The sequence below is a fragment of the Rhincodon typus genome, chromosome 17 (assembly GCF_021869965.1).
Source record: "Rhincodon typus isolate 14 chromosome 17, sRhiTyp1.1, whole genome shotgun sequence".
In the NCBI taxonomy this organism is placed as follows: Eukaryota; Metazoa; Chordata; class Chondrichthyes; order Orectolobiformes; family Rhincodontidae; genus Rhincodon; species Rhincodon typus.
The window spans coordinates 16,015,091-16,032,072 of record NC_063348.1 but is presented as its reverse complement, the minus strand read 5'-3'; the positions used below and the strand labels follow the sequence as shown (position 1 = coordinate 16,032,072).

Sequence of the window (16,982 nt, the reverse complement as noted above, 5' to 3'; positions counted from 1 at the left end):
CTCAGATTCTCCAGCATCTGCATTTCCTACTATCTCTGAAACGATGATGGCCTGATGTCTTCTATACGGAAATGTAATTATCACTACAATAATAAGTTATAACAGACGTTTTTTACGCTAGATTTTCAGACTTATTTGTTTAATGAAACATTCATATCTCCGCTTAAAGATGGCGCACTGTGTGTTCTGCTACATCTCTCACGCACTCCGCAATACTCACAAATTCCGAGTGGTGGTCAAGATATTGTTTAGCTCCAAAAGCACAGCGGTTCTTTGTTCATTCAGTTGTGACTCTGAGTCCATATCCCTCTAGTCTCGATAATAACCTAGTTCCCTGATCCCGGTCTCTGCGGCACCTTCTACAGGCCCACGCACTGACAACAAGCGCACCGCTACCCTCGGTGCATGATGGGAATGGTAGTCCCACAGCTCTCGCTTCATCCTCGAGAACTACAATTCCCATCATACCGTGCAAACCATCTCCATGGCAGCAACCGGCAAGCCTGCCAAGCGACGGTGATGAGCAGTTGCTCCGACGAATTAAGAGCCGAGGAATTGGTTTACTCCAATCAGGATGAGGGAGAAGACGGGATTTTTTTGTTGCTCGGCCAGTTGGCACGCTAAATGCGCGCTCAATATTGCATATTACTGTAGGCAATGGCGGGCCGGATAGAGGGATATTGAGTTGTTGTGTAAACCTTCTGCTTGCCCGCCTTGTGGGATGGTTAGTACCGCTTCTCTGCTGTGTACTGTTGTTTGGGATTCCCACCGGTCAACTGGTGCTGTGTGCCGGTACGGACGCTCGCCCACCTTGAATTAAATGTTTATTCAGCCAGGCTGATCATAGAGGCACAGGAGTTTGAGGTGTGCAGCCATACAAAACAGATAGGAACCCCGCCTGCGCTTGGAGATCATGGCAATTCCAGAGCAAGGCAGTAAATCGGGATTCGTCATCCGGATAGCTCACATCAATATGGCTCTATATTCCAATTGCTTCTGGATCCAGACTGGGGTCATGCTTGTGAGTAGTAACCTGCCTTTTACTGATAACTGATAAGTTAAAATGCAGTCGAGTGCCCTCGATTGCGCAATGCTCGGAGCTTGTCACTAAGAACGACAATTTAAAGAGTCTGCTGAATCATGAAACATTAGAATTGCCTTGTGTGGTTTCATTATAAACTTCCTCGTCTTTAATGTTTCATGATTGAACGGACTGTCTAAGCTGCAAAGAATTTAATAAAGTTTTTAAACATGGGCACTCATCGTTGCGCGAGCAGGAAGTACCACGAAGTTTATTGAGTAATGCATCAAGAGGTGATTGAAACTTACGTAATAGTGCAGTAAGCCAAGCTGTTCGACCTATCGTTCTTGAACCGGCTCTTTGAAGCAACTATCCAAGTGAACACACTCCTCCCCACTCCTGTTTTATTTTCTTACCACACAGTTTTCCCTCTCCCCGTAACTGCACCTTGTAAGTTATTATTAATCTGCACATTATTCCAAACAAGGCATTCCAGGTCTTAACAATTGTTATACAACGTGGGAGGAAATTATTGCTAAAAATGCTGGAGATCACAGCCGGTCAGGCAGCATCAGAACGTTAGTTTGCTATCTCTCCATGAATTCTGCCTGACCGGCTGTGATCTCCAGTATTCTTTTTTTTTTGTTTTCAGTAACAATTGTTAACTTGGTTGAAAAGAAATCTCAGTTCTATAAGAAAATTAAAAAGAAAATTAGCGGATGTTGAAACAAAAACTTGCTGGACAAACTCGGGTCTTTTTTCTCCACAGATGCTGCCAGACCTACTGAGTTTGTACGGCAATTTCTTTGCTTCCTTCAGTGCTCCTTTTGGTTCTTTTGCCGATTGCCATGCCCTCCTTGAGAATTTCGCTGTGATTTCTGAGATTTATTTTATTGTAAGTTTTTATACTGCCAACGTTAGGCCGATGGGCTCTCGCATTGCAGGTCTATTCCCTTCCCATATTTTGACTAATGACGTAATTTTTTAACATCCCCGTCTTCTCGCACGTTCTCCATACCCAAGGAAAATTGGAATATTCTGGTGAGAACCTCTGCAAGTTCTATTTTGTTTCTTTCAGTTGCCTGCAGTATAAACAGGAGCGAAAGTAGCCCAATCAGCCTCTTGAGCCAGCTCTATCATGTAATAAGATCATGGTTGATTTGACTGTAATCTTAAATCTACATTCCAGCCTATCCCTGATAGTCTTTCACCCTCTTGCCAACAAGAATCTACCTACCTCTGGCTTAAAAATCTTTAAGGACTCTGCTTCCATTGCCACTCCAAAGACTGGTGACTCTGGGGAAAAAAATGCTTCATCTGTTTTAACTGATCTCCTGTGTTTAAACAGTGACTCCTAGTTTTAGATTCTCCCACCAGAAGAAACATCTCTACCTCTGGTTAATATTAGGAGGCCTGTACAACAATCTCACAAGTGACTTCTTGCCTTTACCATCCTTCATCTCTACCCAAATGATTTTCACATCCTGGTTTCTTAAAATTGGTCATTCCTGTCTATTGCGTTAATACCATCATTAGCTAACAGAGATACCAATCTTGCAGCCATCTCTCTGGCTGTCAGGTTGTACCTATTTTGTGTGCATTTGCAGTTCAGTTTCTGTTTATTTCTTGCAAACTGTGTGCATCAGATACCGTGTGTTTAGTTTTATGCATGTTTCTAATCTCTAGCCTTATCTGTTAATTCACTGTTAGATTTGTAGTCTCTACCACTTCTTGAAGAAGTCTATTTATCCTTTCTAAAACTAATATCATTTTTGCGTCGTCTATTCATTGATTTAGATATACCCAAATTTAATCCCTTCTTCGTGCTTTTTAAGCACAAATTACTCTACTTCCCTAGTTATATGGCTCGAATAATATCGACCCAGTATATGGTTCAGGTGGATACTGACCCAGCAGTGCTGATACTACTTTCCCCAATATTGATGCCAGCTTCCCATGGACTGGAACCCACTTGTCTGACATCACTCTGAGCCATGCATTCATCTTCTAATCTGATTTGTCCTGTACCACTTTGTATGAGGTTAAGGTAATTCAGATCATCAGATCCCTAGACAAAATGACTTTTCTGAAACAAAAACATAAACCGAACTAACTGGAGAAACTCCATAGGTTTGGCAGGATCTGCTGAGAGAGAGGCACAGTTAATGTTTCAGGTCCAATGACCATTGATCGGACCAATTTGTTCTAAAGAAGGGTCACTGGACCTGAAAAGTTGACTGCTTTTTTCCTCCAGAGATGCTGCCTGACCTACTGAGTTTCTCCAGCTATTTCTGTTGTTCACCACCAAGATGACTTTTCTCCTTTGAGTACTGCCAACATTTTAGTACTTCTATTCTATCTACTTCTCTACTACCTCCACCTTTGACATCAATAGTACTATTTGTGAAGACAGATGGAAAGTATTCTGATTTCTGAAGAAGGGTCCTGAACTGAAATGTCAACTGTCCTGCTCTTGTGATGCAGCCTGGCCTGCTGAGTTCCTCCAGCTCCACAGTGTTATCTCTGACTCCAGCATCTGCAGTTTTTCTGAAGAAGGGTCTAGGCCCAAAACATCAGCCTTCCTGCTCCTCTGATGCTGCTTGGCCTGCTGTGTTCATCCAGCTCTACACCTTGTTATCTCTACTTTAAAGCTAGCCTGTGTATCATAAAGCCGGGGAGGCGATGGCCTAGTGGTATTATCGCTGGACTGTTAATCCAGAGACCCAGAAAACGTTCCGAATCCTGCCACCGCAGATGTTGGAATTTGAATTCAATAAATATCTGAAATTAAGAATCTAATGATGACCATGAATCCATTGTAAATTGTCAGGAAAAGCCCTTCTGGTAATGTCCTTTAGGGAAGGAAACTGCCTTACCTGGTCTGGCCTACATGTGACTCCCGGCCCACAGCAAAGTGATTGACGCTTAACTGCCCTCTGGGCAATAAATGCTGCCTAGCCAGTGACACCTTCATCCTGTGAATGAATAAAGAAAAAAACACCTCTTCAATTGGCAGAGAAGAATGTGAGATGAAGAAAGACACCTTAGTAATTGCATAACAGGACAGAGAGAAATTCTGTGTTTTCAAATATGACACTGGAGACCTTATTACTGGAGACTGAACTGTGAGATATTGAGGAGACAGTGAAAACAGTCCTGCAGAAGGCTCACTGGACTCAAAACATTAACTGTTTTTCTCTCTACAGATGCTGCAGACCTGCTGAGTTTCTTCAGTATTTTCTGTTCTTGTAACTGCAGAAGCAGTGAGAGTGGACAGGCATGAAAGTCAATGCCAAGAGTTTGACACCAAGCATTTGTATACAGTTCTGAAAGTCAAATAACTTGCATACATGGTCAAAGGTAGTGGGGCAAAAATATTTTTATTAAACTGTTCAGACATATAATATGGCTTCAAGGCAGGTGGGACTTGAAACTAGACCTTTGGCCACAATGCATCTTCAAATGTCATATCTAATTAATAGTACTGCCAAACTGTCTGCCTATGCAATGCACAACATGATAATTACATAGTTAACAGACAGGCATTCATGTGTTTCCTCTCCCCACAATGCACCCACACCTCAGTTCTTATATACTGTCAGCTATGAAAAGCATGTTACCTAAACACTCAGACACTTTGCTGTCTCTTACAGAGAAAGCTGACCCCTGATAGACAGCAATAGCAGAAAAACCAGTAGAGATGGATATGGTTGCATGTGATGACCCCCATGGGGGGAAGACTGGGGATAATTGAAGATCCATCACTGAGTCCCTAGCCAGTGGTGTTATTGAAGCATTACTATCATACTTTGTTTGATTCCTCATGATATTACTGAAATCACATCAGATTGCAGAACAATGAAGTTAGTTATGAGCTGCAAATGATGTGGCAATGCACCTCGTGTTTTCCCGCCACCACCAACTCCCACACCTGCTTTACACTAAAACTTTCCCTTGTGTGTTTATGCTTTCAGATAGCCCAGAACTGCTACAGTTTTGAATAGAGATGTCACATTGGCATTTTTCCAATCCTCTGGTACTTGTCCGGAATCCACGGATTTTTGGGATTTATAAATGCATCTACTATCTCTGTAGCTGTCTCTTTTAGGATCCTAGGAGGCAAGCCATCAGAGCCAGGGGACTTACTTGTCTTTTAGCCCCATTAGTTAGTCTAATACTACTTTAGTGATGGTACTTGATTCCTCCCCAGTACTCTTTAGTGTTAACGGGATGTTCAAAGTATCTTCCACTGTATAGACTGTTGCAAAATATACGCTTAACTCCTCTGCCATTTTCATACTTTCCCATAACAATCTTCCGAGATTCATCTTCTAAGGGGCCTATGTTTACTTACAGTTCTCTTCCTTTTTATATATCTAAAAAAGTTCTGTTGTTACTTTTGATATTCCTCACTAGTTTGCCCTTGTTGCTTATTTTCTCTTTTTATGATCTGTTTAGTCCTTCTTTGCTGGGCTCTGGATTGATCACAGTCTTGGGGGCTATCACTGACTTTTGTCTCCTTTTATGTTGTTTCTTTCAGGGATGTATTTTTGCTGAGAGTCATGAATTACTTATTAAGTATCTGGCACTGCTTGCTTACTGTCATTCCTGCTAATCTATCCGCCTTGTTCACTTAGGCTAATTCTATCCTGATTTCATTGTAGTTCCCTTTACAGAGTCATAGAAATATACAGCTTGGAAACAGACCCTTTGGTCCAACTTATCCATGCTGACCAGGTATCCTAAGTTAATCTACTCCCATTTGCCAGCATTTGGCCCATATCCCTCTAAAACATCCCCATCCATGTATACACCCGGATGTTGCAATTGTACTAGCCTCTACCGCTTCCTCTGGCAGTTCATTCCATATACGCACCACCCTCTGCATGATAAAGTTACCCCTTAGGTCCCTTTAAATCTTTCATCTCTCACCTTAAACATATGCCCATTAGTTTTGAACTCCCCTACCCCGCGAAAGAGATCTTTTGGCTATTCACCTTCTCCAATGCCTGTTATGATTTTATAATCTTGTATAAGATCATCTGTCAGCCTCCAACACTCCAGGGAAAACAGCCCCAACCTATTCAGCCTCTCCCTATAGCTCAAACCCTCCAACCCTTGAAATATCCTTGTAAATCTTTCCTGCACCTCAAGTTTAAACAACATCCTTCCTGTAGCAGGGAGACCAGAATGGAATGTGGTATTCTAAAAGTGGCCTCACCAATGTCCTTGAAAGCTGCAACATGACATCCTGACTCCTATACTCAATGCACTGACCAATTAAGGCAAGCATACCAAATGCCTCCTTCACCAATGTCTACCTACAAGTTCACCTTTAAGGAACTATGCACCTGCACCCCTAGGCCTCTGTTCGGCAATACTCCCCAGGGCCCTACCATTAACTATCTAAATCCTGCCCTGGTTTGCCTTACCAAAACACAACACCTCACATTTATCCAAATTAAATTCCATCTGCCACTCCTTGGCCCATTGGCCCATCTGATCAAGGCCCCGTTGTATTCAGAGATGCTGCTTCTTTACTTCTCACTGAAATCTAGAGCTTGTCTATGCGACCATTTCCAAGGCTGACTTTTTTTTAAAAACGGAGTTGATGCAAAGGTGCCAGGATGGAGGCCAGGTCATGTATGAACGTTCCATAATAAAGTATCAGCCCAAGAAATGACCCAAGCTCCTGGATAGATATGGGAGCCAGGGCACATTTGATTGGCCTCACTTTCTTCTGATGGGTGTAACCAGGTCTCAGCAACTCTGTAACCTAAGTAGATCACTTGGCGTCATGGAACACCTTTTACCATTCTTGGGCATGTGCCCACCTTTCAAAAAAAAATAGCCTTAGGTCTAAATCCAAGATCTAAGTGTTCCTTACCAGTTTTCCCTATTATTAGAACACCATCTAGGTAAGTGGTGACTTGAGGTAGACCATCGAAAGTGTTCTACATTGTCCACTGAAAATTTGTACAGGCCGACAATATCCCAAATGGTAGTCTCATATATTGGTCCAAGTCCTTATGGGTATTAATTGTGGTATACTTCTGGGAATCTTCATCTAAATGCAATTCCATGTAAGTTACGCGTGTGTCCAGCTTCATGAAGGACAGCCCCCTGCTGCCAGTTTTGCTTATAAATCCTGAGGGGTTAGGTATTGATCAAGCTACTATAAACAGTTTACCATTTGTTTACGATCCCCAGAAACACGAACCAACCTGTCGGGCTTCACAATCAGTATGACCAAAAACAAAGTTGCTGGAAAAGCTCAGCAGGTCTGGCAGCATCTGTGGAGGAGAAAACAGAGTTAACGTTTCGGGTCCGGTGACCCTTCCTCAGAACAATCAGTATGACTGCTGCTTATTCCACAAGTTGGACTGGTTTGATGATTCCTTCACTTTCCAACCTTCTGATTTCTGCCTGTAATGGGCAAGCCTTGCAGAATCATGGAATTGCTTCCTGGTCAACATGCAAGGTCGCCTTAGTTCCTCTGATAGCCCCTAGACCTTCCTGGAAGGCTTCTGGGTAATTAATTAGGACATCACTCAGGCAGCCATTTTCTAATTAAAACCAATCTAAGTGAATCTCTTGCAACCAATTTCGCCCCATCAAACTTGGACCCGAGCCTTTTACTACAATCACTGGTAACTGAATCATTGCTTTTCATAAGAGACTGGAACCGAAGTTGAAACCTTAATCTATAAAGGTTACCCAGTATAGGTTCTCAGTCTAGCCGAAGTCTTGTGTAAACTTAAGGGCTGGATTCCAGAGCAATACTAATCCAGATCCAGTTCAGTATTAACCTCCCATTAGAACCAGATAACCATTTAACCAGATGTTTATTTTGATAATTGGTTCTGATTTGGATGTTGCTAAGCAATTCCAAATCATCTTTAGATAGATGAATTTCCTGGGTACAGACTCTCCTGGATACTGACCTGTGTAATCTTACACAATTTATGTCTCTGAACTCTTTAGCTGTCTTGAGTCCACAAACTGGCAGCAACTACAGTAGTTTGCTGGCCAGGATCCTGAAGAAAATTTTAAACATATGACCGAGGCTTGGCTTTGTTTTGGGGTTTTGCTGTGTGCTGAGCTGGAGTTCCTCTGATCAGGATGTCTCCTGAGTGAGGCTATGCACTTGCCTACACACAAATAGTGTACCCCAAGCCCAGTTGAACTGGCGAGGGTGTCCACTTCCATCAGAGTACCCTATAACACATATGCTCCACTTGCTGCATTTTCTTATGCTAAAGCTAGTTGTAGTGCCTGTTTGAAGTTCAGTTGGGCTTCAGCTAATAGGTGTTTTTGTATAGTTACATCATTAATCCCACATACTAATTGGTTTCTAGCATCTCATTAAGAGTTAATCTAAATCACAGGCATCTAAACCTATTCAAAAATCCTAATACGGATTCCCCTGGTTCTGGAATTACCAAGTGAAAACAACAGAATTTTCAAATTGAAGAGGCTTGCAGTCGTAATATTCCTGAACAATGTCTGTCCACTCTTGACAGATTTTAGTGTTTGCAGCTGCACAGGCTGTCAGCAGAATTACTCCTTGCTTTTCATCTGACACAATGTCAATTGCCCAGGAAAAAATAATGCATTCTTTCCACATGCTGAGACCAGTTTTGACAGATTGGACAAGTCAAGCTTCCCAAACTAAGGCATGATGTAAGCAACGCTTACCCCAACTCAAAGACAACTGTTCTGAACGTGTTTCTTCAGGTTCATGCTCTACCCTTGTTACCACTGACATGACTTCAGAGGCCAATTTCCCATCTCCTAGTCATCCTTTATTTACATGTGACCAGTCCTTGACTTTAGTACTACCTCTTTAGATTCAGCTCTCAGAATGGCAGTAGCTCTGATACTCCCCTTTTTATTTGTCAGCTAGGACACTCTGGTGGACCAGATTACCAGCCCCATTCAGGGTACTCATATTCTATGATGTCCAGCTGGCTGACCTTGTTACAATCATTATATTCCCACTCCCCTCCCAGGCCACTTCCATAAGTTCCTCTTGAGCCTTAAGCAAATTTCCTGAATCATGCAAACCATCTTCCAATTCTGAGTGACTTTATCTGATGTCAGATGACCATTTTGAGACAAAGCTGGGGAATCACCCTCTCATGCCTCCCAGATATTTTACCATGCTCTCCCACCTTCATTTCTGCCGCATGCCAATACAATGCAGTGCAATATTTCTGGAAATGCCAGTTAGTTGAACCTGGATATTGCAGTTGGCATCACTACGCACAAGTGAAATCCGCTAAGGTTCTGGATTTAATATCCAGAGCCGTACATAAAATCAAGGCTGAGTTCTCTCATTCAAGGACACAGAAGCCAACTATACAGCTTCTGCCATTATTCCAGTTGAGAAGGTGATTGCAGAAGCTGAGAATTGAATCAAGCTGTTTCTGAACTATGTTATTCAGTGTTAGATATCCTTCCTGAACCATCAAGGAATAAATATTTAAAGTATCTTTTATATTTAAAGAATTATAGATCTAGGGAAGTTTACATCAAACAAACACACAGTTCCTACAAGAAATGCTCAAGGTATGTCAGTGCTGCAGGTGCGTATAGGGTTTGAAGATTGGCTAAACTTAGTTCCTTAAGATACAAGATAACCATTAAGATACCACATAACCATTAAGATACCTGAATGTTTTGAAAAACATTGGATTTGTAACTTTCCTTTCCGAAGTCTCCTTCTTCTGTCAGAACAGTGAAAACGCTGTTAGGTTTGTCCAGAACATTTAGTTTGGAGTCGTAAATACCATTAACTCGAGGATTACGATAATTGCGTTATATATTAAGCAAGATAATGTGTTGTTTACTTGTAGTTACTGAAGGATCTGGTCAATTTCTAACCCTTTCTTCTGATGTACTGCTCTGACAAATCTTTTATTTCAGGTACAATGAGTTGTTATGAAATACTTGGGTCATAAGTCCATGGTGTATTATTGACTTGGTGATGATTGGATTGAAATTCAGATAACTGTTTCACTCCTGTTTTGAAATGACTGGTGATTAAATTGCTAATTATATGTTTTTGTTTGAATGCTTCCATCAGCAGTGAAATTTGAGTTTTCTGTACACTACACTACAGGAACATCAAAAGTGGCTTTTCTGGATATAAAATCACGTCTTTGCACATGCCAGAGAATATCATTTCCATAGAGGACATAATTGAACCTTTCATTACTTTGTTGTGCAAAATTGCTTTAAATTTGCTATATCTAAATCCTGTTTGTAATCAGCTGGCTTGGAACCTTGCAACATCTTAATGCTGTTTTATGTTCTCTTAGTTTAAAGTTTCCTCAAGCTTTTAAATTCAATTATTACAAAGTTGTATTCTTGTGCTTGCTTAATAAGCTTTTAAACTCTATTAAGACATTCTGTATTCTTTGTAATAAAGCTTTATGTTCTGTATTATGACAATATTGTATTGTGTCAATGCTTTTCGTTTTTAAATTCTGCTAAATAGCAATCTCTGACATTTTGGGGGTTTCATTATCTTTTTCACTTTCAGATTACTACTTGCCTCCTTTCTGTGGGCAAAGTAGAATCTTCTTTGCTTTTTGTAGCTTAGTTGGAGTTTTCCAGCTTCTTCACAAGCAAAATGGGTGTTTTCCCACCTTTGACAAACTAAAACACAATGCATATTCTTTTCCACAATTTCTTTAAATGAAATTCTTTGGCTGCGGTCATAATAGGGCTTCCCATCAAAATAGTTTTAAATTATCTATATTAAAAGGTAAATTCGCCACAGTCCTACCTGAACATTAAAGAGAGACAGCTGTTGCTGGTTTAACTTGAGGGATGCCAAGGCTCCGGCAAGGGGAGAGGTTAAAAAGGAAGGCCCTTTGTGGTAATCTCAGCCAGTGTAGGAATTGAACCTACCCTGTTGGCATCACCCTGCATTGCAAACCAGCTATCCAGCCAACTAAGCTAACTGAAGCCCTATCGGTCTTAAAAATTATTGTTACTAACTTCTCGTGTCAGAGTCTATTTTGTAAGTATTTTTCATTTGCCCTTTTGATGCTATCAATCTGCTCCACGATGTTCCCAATGATGCACTTTCAGTATAAGTTAATTTAACGGCCATTGAAGTTGTTACTGTAAATGTGCCTCATGGAGTGTGCTCAATGTGACAATACCACCTATCGCAAGTGGTAAATGCTCCTCTTTACTTTCTATAACCACCAGTCCTTTGGTCTTTTGCACCATTAGTTTAAGGTATTTTTCCCCTTCCACAGGGCCCTTTACTTTCATTTCTGGCGTACCAAACCGGTTGTTTTACAACCAAACCTTGAATGAGGCCAAGGACTCTAACTGCAATGTGGTTAAGTCTTTTTGCTCTATTCATATCTCCCACTGTCATTCCTGTGCCTCTTACCAGTTCTCTGATGTGAAGATTTTAGCTTGCAGTCATGCTTTTATGCTGCAGTTCTTTCCAAGCTCTTCAGACTGCATCTCTGTTTCTAGGCCAGCAGCTGTTGACTGTCTGAAGCAGTAAAATTTTAAATGAAATAAACTCACTTCTGAAATTTTTCTTGGGTCAAATGATTTTTTTTCACCATTGTTATCTTGAGGCATTTATGTATTGATCCCTACTGTTGATCACCCTATCGCGTGTTGCAATACCAAGCATTGGCAGCTATGGTTGCGATAGAGTACTACCAGCAATCCCCCTTTTCTACTCTTAAATAAAACTTAAATGAGTTAGATAACCCCTTGTGGGGCAAAATCAACCAATCAACGGAAACTAAAAGAAACGCAATAGAAACTTACTAAAACAGAAACTTAAGAAAAATAAATTAAAATGTCACTTGGAGGGGTGATGTGGCAATAACCATATTTGCCATGCTCCCTCAGATACTTGTTTACCTTCCTCTTAATTGCATCTCCGCTATTCATCTTAACCACTTCCTTTGGGCGTAAGTGCCACATCCTTCCCATTGTCTGGTTAAAGAAATCCTCCTTTCTCTACTATGGCTGAAGGCCGGTTCAGCTAGTAGTGGTAGAGGATAAACAAATCGTCTTAACAAGAAGCATTTGTCTTAAGATTCTGTTTATTGCTTTATAGCAATAGATGCAAGTGACATTAGCTGGTTAGACATTATTGTTAACACTAACCGGAGCTAGGGATGATATATTTGATCCTATCAGGATCCAGAGCGAGACTCCTTGATTATTTACTCAAGATTGCTGATAATATTGGATTGAGTGGGGCCTAATACAATTCTTTAACATTAACCCTTTCAAAACCATGATTTTAGCCAATAACATCCTGAAAATGTAAATGATGCTGTGAGTCCAAGTTCTGCTGGGCTTAAAGTAGTATATACATTTGAACAAAATGTGGGTGTGGTAGCAGAATGGTTGTGACTGGAGTAATAATCCAAAAATATGAATTGGGAAATAAAGTTTGGTCTTTTAATATCTAAGGTAATTTGGAGAAGAACCCCAAGTGATCCTCCTTTTTTCCTACAGAGTTGTCAGTAAGAGAAGAATGTCCAGTTGGATGACCATAGTTCTCATAATATGGGAACAACTACATAATTCCTGGCAGATAACTACAGATTCCTTGGCAGACAGCCTCCAGAGGGAGAGCAGTTTTAAAACTTGGGTAGTAAAAGCAAACAATTGCAAAGTTCAGCTACTACTTTAATGAGTGAACAGACTACATTTTAAACAAGGGACCTCAACTCTCAAGGCCATTAAATGATCGGAGTGACTGCATTGTTATAGTGGTACATTATGTGCCTTTTGGAAGTTTATATATACATTAATCACACTAATCTTACCAGCTTTCTGTATTACTTCAAGGAATTTAATCAAGTTAGACAAATGTGAATAGATTTTAACAAATCTGCCCTGACTTTATTAACCCATGTTCCTCCAAATGCCAACTAATTTTCTCATAGGTTATTGTCTGCAAGTGTTTCCACAACTGACATTCAGCTACCAGCTTGTTCTTACCAGGCTTAAACTCTGTCCTTTGCAAAGAAGAGTTAAAATTTGCAATCCTCCACTCTCCTGGCATCACCCCCAAGTACAAATTGGTTGGAAGAAGTCCTCATGATTTCTAACCTTACTTCCCTTAGTAACTTTGCTTCCTAGCTCGAATGAAGTGTTAGTGCACGGTAACGTCACTGAACTAATAATTCAAAGGTGAGGCCCTGGAGAAACAAGTTCAAATTTCACAATTGCAGTTGATGAAATTTAAATTCAATTAGTCCAAAAGCTAATCTCAGTAATGGTGACCATGACAATTATTGTTGGTTGTAAAAACCCATCTGGTCCTTCAGGAATAGAAATCCCATGTCCTTACCTGGTCTGATTTACATGTGACTCCAGATGCATTGTGACTGACTCTTAACTGCCCTCTGAAATGCCTCCAGCAAGCCAGTTTCGGCAATTAGAAATGGCCAATTAATGCTAACCCAGCCAGTGACACCCACATCCCCTGAATGAGTAATAATAAAAATATGCAGTGAGCAAATTAGATTGGCAATGGTAGTCAAGGAAATGTGTTCATAATGTATTGGGGCAATTTCTATGAACTGTACATTCTGCAACAAACCAGGAAGCAGGTTTTTCTACACCTGGTAGTTTTGTTTTTATTTGTTCACTGAATGAGGGTGTCGCTGGCTAGGCCAGCATTTATTGCCCATCCTAGAGAGCAATTAAGAGTCACCAGCATTGCTATGGGTCTGAGTCAGATATAGGCCAGTAAGGTAAGGATGGCACTTTCCTTCCCTAAAGGACATTAATAAACCAGATGGGTTTTTCCAACAATTGACAGTTAATTCACGGTCATTAGACTTTTAATTCCATATTTTTTTTACTGAATTCAAATTCCACCATCTGCTGTGGTGGGATTCAGACTCAGGTTCCCAGAAAATTACCTGGGCCTCTGGATTAATAGTTCAGTGATAATGCCACTAGACTATAGCCTAGTGAAGTGGCATACTGGAGAATTGCAAGTGAATTGACATACTATTCTAGGGAAGAGATTAGTTGAGACACAGTGCAGATATTTAAGGGAATATTTCAGAATAAGTATGTTCTTACTATTAAGAAAAATCCTAAAGGGAAAATCCACCATCCATAGCTACCTAAGAAAGTTAGGGAAGGCATGCAACTGAGTAGCAGGTCAGATGATTGGTGAGAATGTATAGAATGTTAGAGAATGACTAAGGTTAATGAAGAAAAAGTGTCACTCGTGACTTTGCTGTCATCAGCATTGATGTAAATTGCATCAGCACGCATCCCTATGAGACTCCACTCATCACATCTTACCAAATCAGACAAAGACCAATTCATTCATACTCTGTTTACTGCTGGTCAATCTTCTATCCATGTTACCCACTACACCATGAGTTTTTTTATTTTTCACAATAACCTTCAATGTCCAGCTTATCAAATGCTTTCTGGAAATCCAAGTACAATGTATCTACAGCGTCCTTTATCCACTTCACATGGTACTTCAAAGAAGTAGAATAGAGAGATTAAGTGTGTGGGATGAATCACTCTAGAAATGTAAAAACAGGTGGCAAGACTTTCTGCAGGAACTTGAAAAGGAAAAGAGTAAGATGTGTGCATATTGGACCTCTAGAGAGTTAGAATAGGGAGTCAAAAGTAGATAATAAGGAAATGGCAGAAGAATTTATCAAATATTTTGCTCTGTCTTCTCTATAGCAGATGCAAAAAAAATTCAATAATAGCTGAAAATCAGGAGGCAGAAAGCAGAGAGTAACCTAGTGAAATTACAATCACAAGGAATGCAAACCGATGTGGCTGTAGGCTGACAAGTCTCCATTTCTGGATGGACTTCACCTGAGGGCGTTAAAAGCGGGAGCTAGTGAGGTATCGGATGCTTTAGTGTTCATTTGCCAAAATTCTCTTGTACAGGAGCATTCCACCAGAATGGAAAGTAATAAATGTAACCCCTGTCTTCAAATAGAGAGAGAGCGAAAACAGGAAACTGTAGACTAATTAGGTTGATATTTAGGATTGATCAGTAAAGAGGTTATAACTGGGTATTTAGAAATACTCCGTATAATTGGGAAAAGTCAACATGGTTTTGTAAAAAGGAAAAGTGTTTAATCCCTCTATTCAACTTCTTTGTCACTAGATAGCTGGTGTTATGCCTTCTCTAGATTGATGAATACAACCTTCATGTTTTGTTGGCCATCAGATATTTGTCCATCACTTGTCACAAAGCAAAAGTGGCATTGGTGGTGGTTCTCCTGGGCATCAATCTAAACCGACCCTCATGGATTTCGACTAATTTTCTCAGTCTCTGGTCCATGACTTTCTCCCATCTCTTGAAGGCGCATGATAGAAGATGTTTCTTTCTGAGTCTGCATCATGTCCTGCAAACGGAGTGAAGTTTGCAGAGAAGGGGAGCTTTGTAAAGAAAGACAAGTTTTCCCCACAGAAGCCTCTGTCGTTTACTGCTTAGTTGTAAGATGAGAGAGTAGATGACTTTACTAGAATAGCAGGACTCCTGATGATGCAATTCGTTACTTTGTAGCCCACCAGAAACAGGGAAAGTTACGAGGTCTGGAAGGGTCATAATTTTAAAATGATGCAGTGAGTGTAGCCTGCTATCCTGGCAGTAGCCACAATCCCTTCATTCATAGCCTCATATCCAGCCATCCAAGGAACTCTGGCTTAGAATGTGCTCCCTTTCTGCTGGTGAGAATGTATCTACTCTGCACTTGATCCAGTTGACAGTGAAGGCCTCCAGTAATTCACTCCCTATTTGGCCTACCTATTTCTGATTCCACTCCACCCGCCCCAGATCCTTTTTCAACTTACTTGTTCCAGTTAATTATTTTTGTGCTTGACTCCACTTTGCCTATCTTCCCGTAACAGTTTTATACTCTGTAGGTGCTGGAACATTAAACTAAGTTCCTGGGCTTGAACCCAGGCCTCTAGACCTGAGGTAAGGAAACTATCACTGTGCCACAGACCCTTCTTATAAGTTTCCATTTTTATGCTCATTTATTCTTTTTTATTCATTTATACATTCATTCTCATTTATTCACTTTTTCATTCATTCACTTCTATTCTTTTATTAGTTTTGGTTTGGAGCTGTGAACTGGGAACTGTGAGGTAAAGATCACTTTTGGACTGTGGGTGACAACTTATGTTAAAAAGAAAACAAACCAAAACAGGCTTTTGTTTATTCCTGAGGTTAGGCCTGGAAGTTAATTTCAGGTTGCTTCCTGATCACAAAGTTCTATAGACACTTCACTGAGGAAGAACAATATATATAAACATATAGCAGAAGTTGGCTATTAATGAGGTTAGTACCTGCGAATTGGTTCCAGCAAGTCTGAAAAAAACGTTTTGCACAAGAGAGTGGCAGATTTTGAATAGTAACTGGGACCTTGTGGAGGAAACAGTCAGTCTGTCAGGGAGTGGTCAGAATTTTAAACGGGTTTTGAACTGTTTTCTGTGAGAAAATCTGGCTGTTGATGCTACAGCATGAAGATTTGAAAGCTCCCTGCCTAACCTCCCATGAGTAGCTTTCGGAAGCTCAGAGAATAGAAAACTAAGTTATAAGCCTTTATCTGCATGAACAGTAAAGGTAACCCTGATTGGCATATTCAGAAAATCAACCAATAATCCATTATCTATGTCAATGGAACAATGCATCGTGAAAACCACTTTAGTAACCTGGCCAGTTTTGTTATTTTCTTTTATTTATCCCTTATCTGTGTTTGTTTGTATGCCCATCTTTTGTGTAAATGGGACTGATAACAAAGGTTTTTGGGTTTATGGCATAGACCAATTACATTAATTTGTTGTTTAATTTTGCTTTACTACAGTTATTGTATTGTTAATATATTGCTCAGCATTTTTGTTTAAGCGACAAACTGATGTTGCGCATTGATTATTTCCAGAGTCTAGGATCGGTTATTCAAAA

At 40.4% G+C, this 16,982-nt stretch overlaps 2 protein-coding genes across 2 annotated transcripts in view; one reads left to right on the top strand and one right to left on the bottom strand.

Annotated features, from left to right (window-relative positions):
- The window catches only part of tssc4 (tumor suppressing subtransferable candidate 4), a 16,677-nt gene extending 16,239 nt beyond the window's left edge, over positions 1 to 438 (bottom strand). The window contains exon 1 of the mRNA XM_020532239.2: positions 221 to 438. The gene's annotated coding sequence lies outside the window, so the exon portion shown is untranslated. The remainder of the gene's footprint in view (positions 1 to 220) is intronic.
- A 177-nt stretch (positions 439 to 615) lies between these two features.
- slc22a18 (solute carrier family 22 member 18) overlaps positions 616 to 16,982 on the top strand; it is an 85,203-nt gene continuing 68,836 nt past the window's right edge. The window contains exon 1 of the mRNA XM_020532240.2: positions 616 to 1,021. Within this exon, the coding sequence (XP_020387829.1) occupies positions 914 to 1,021 (108 nt within the window). The 5' untranslated portion in view covers positions 616 to 913. The remainder of the gene's footprint in view (positions 1,022 to 16,982) is intronic.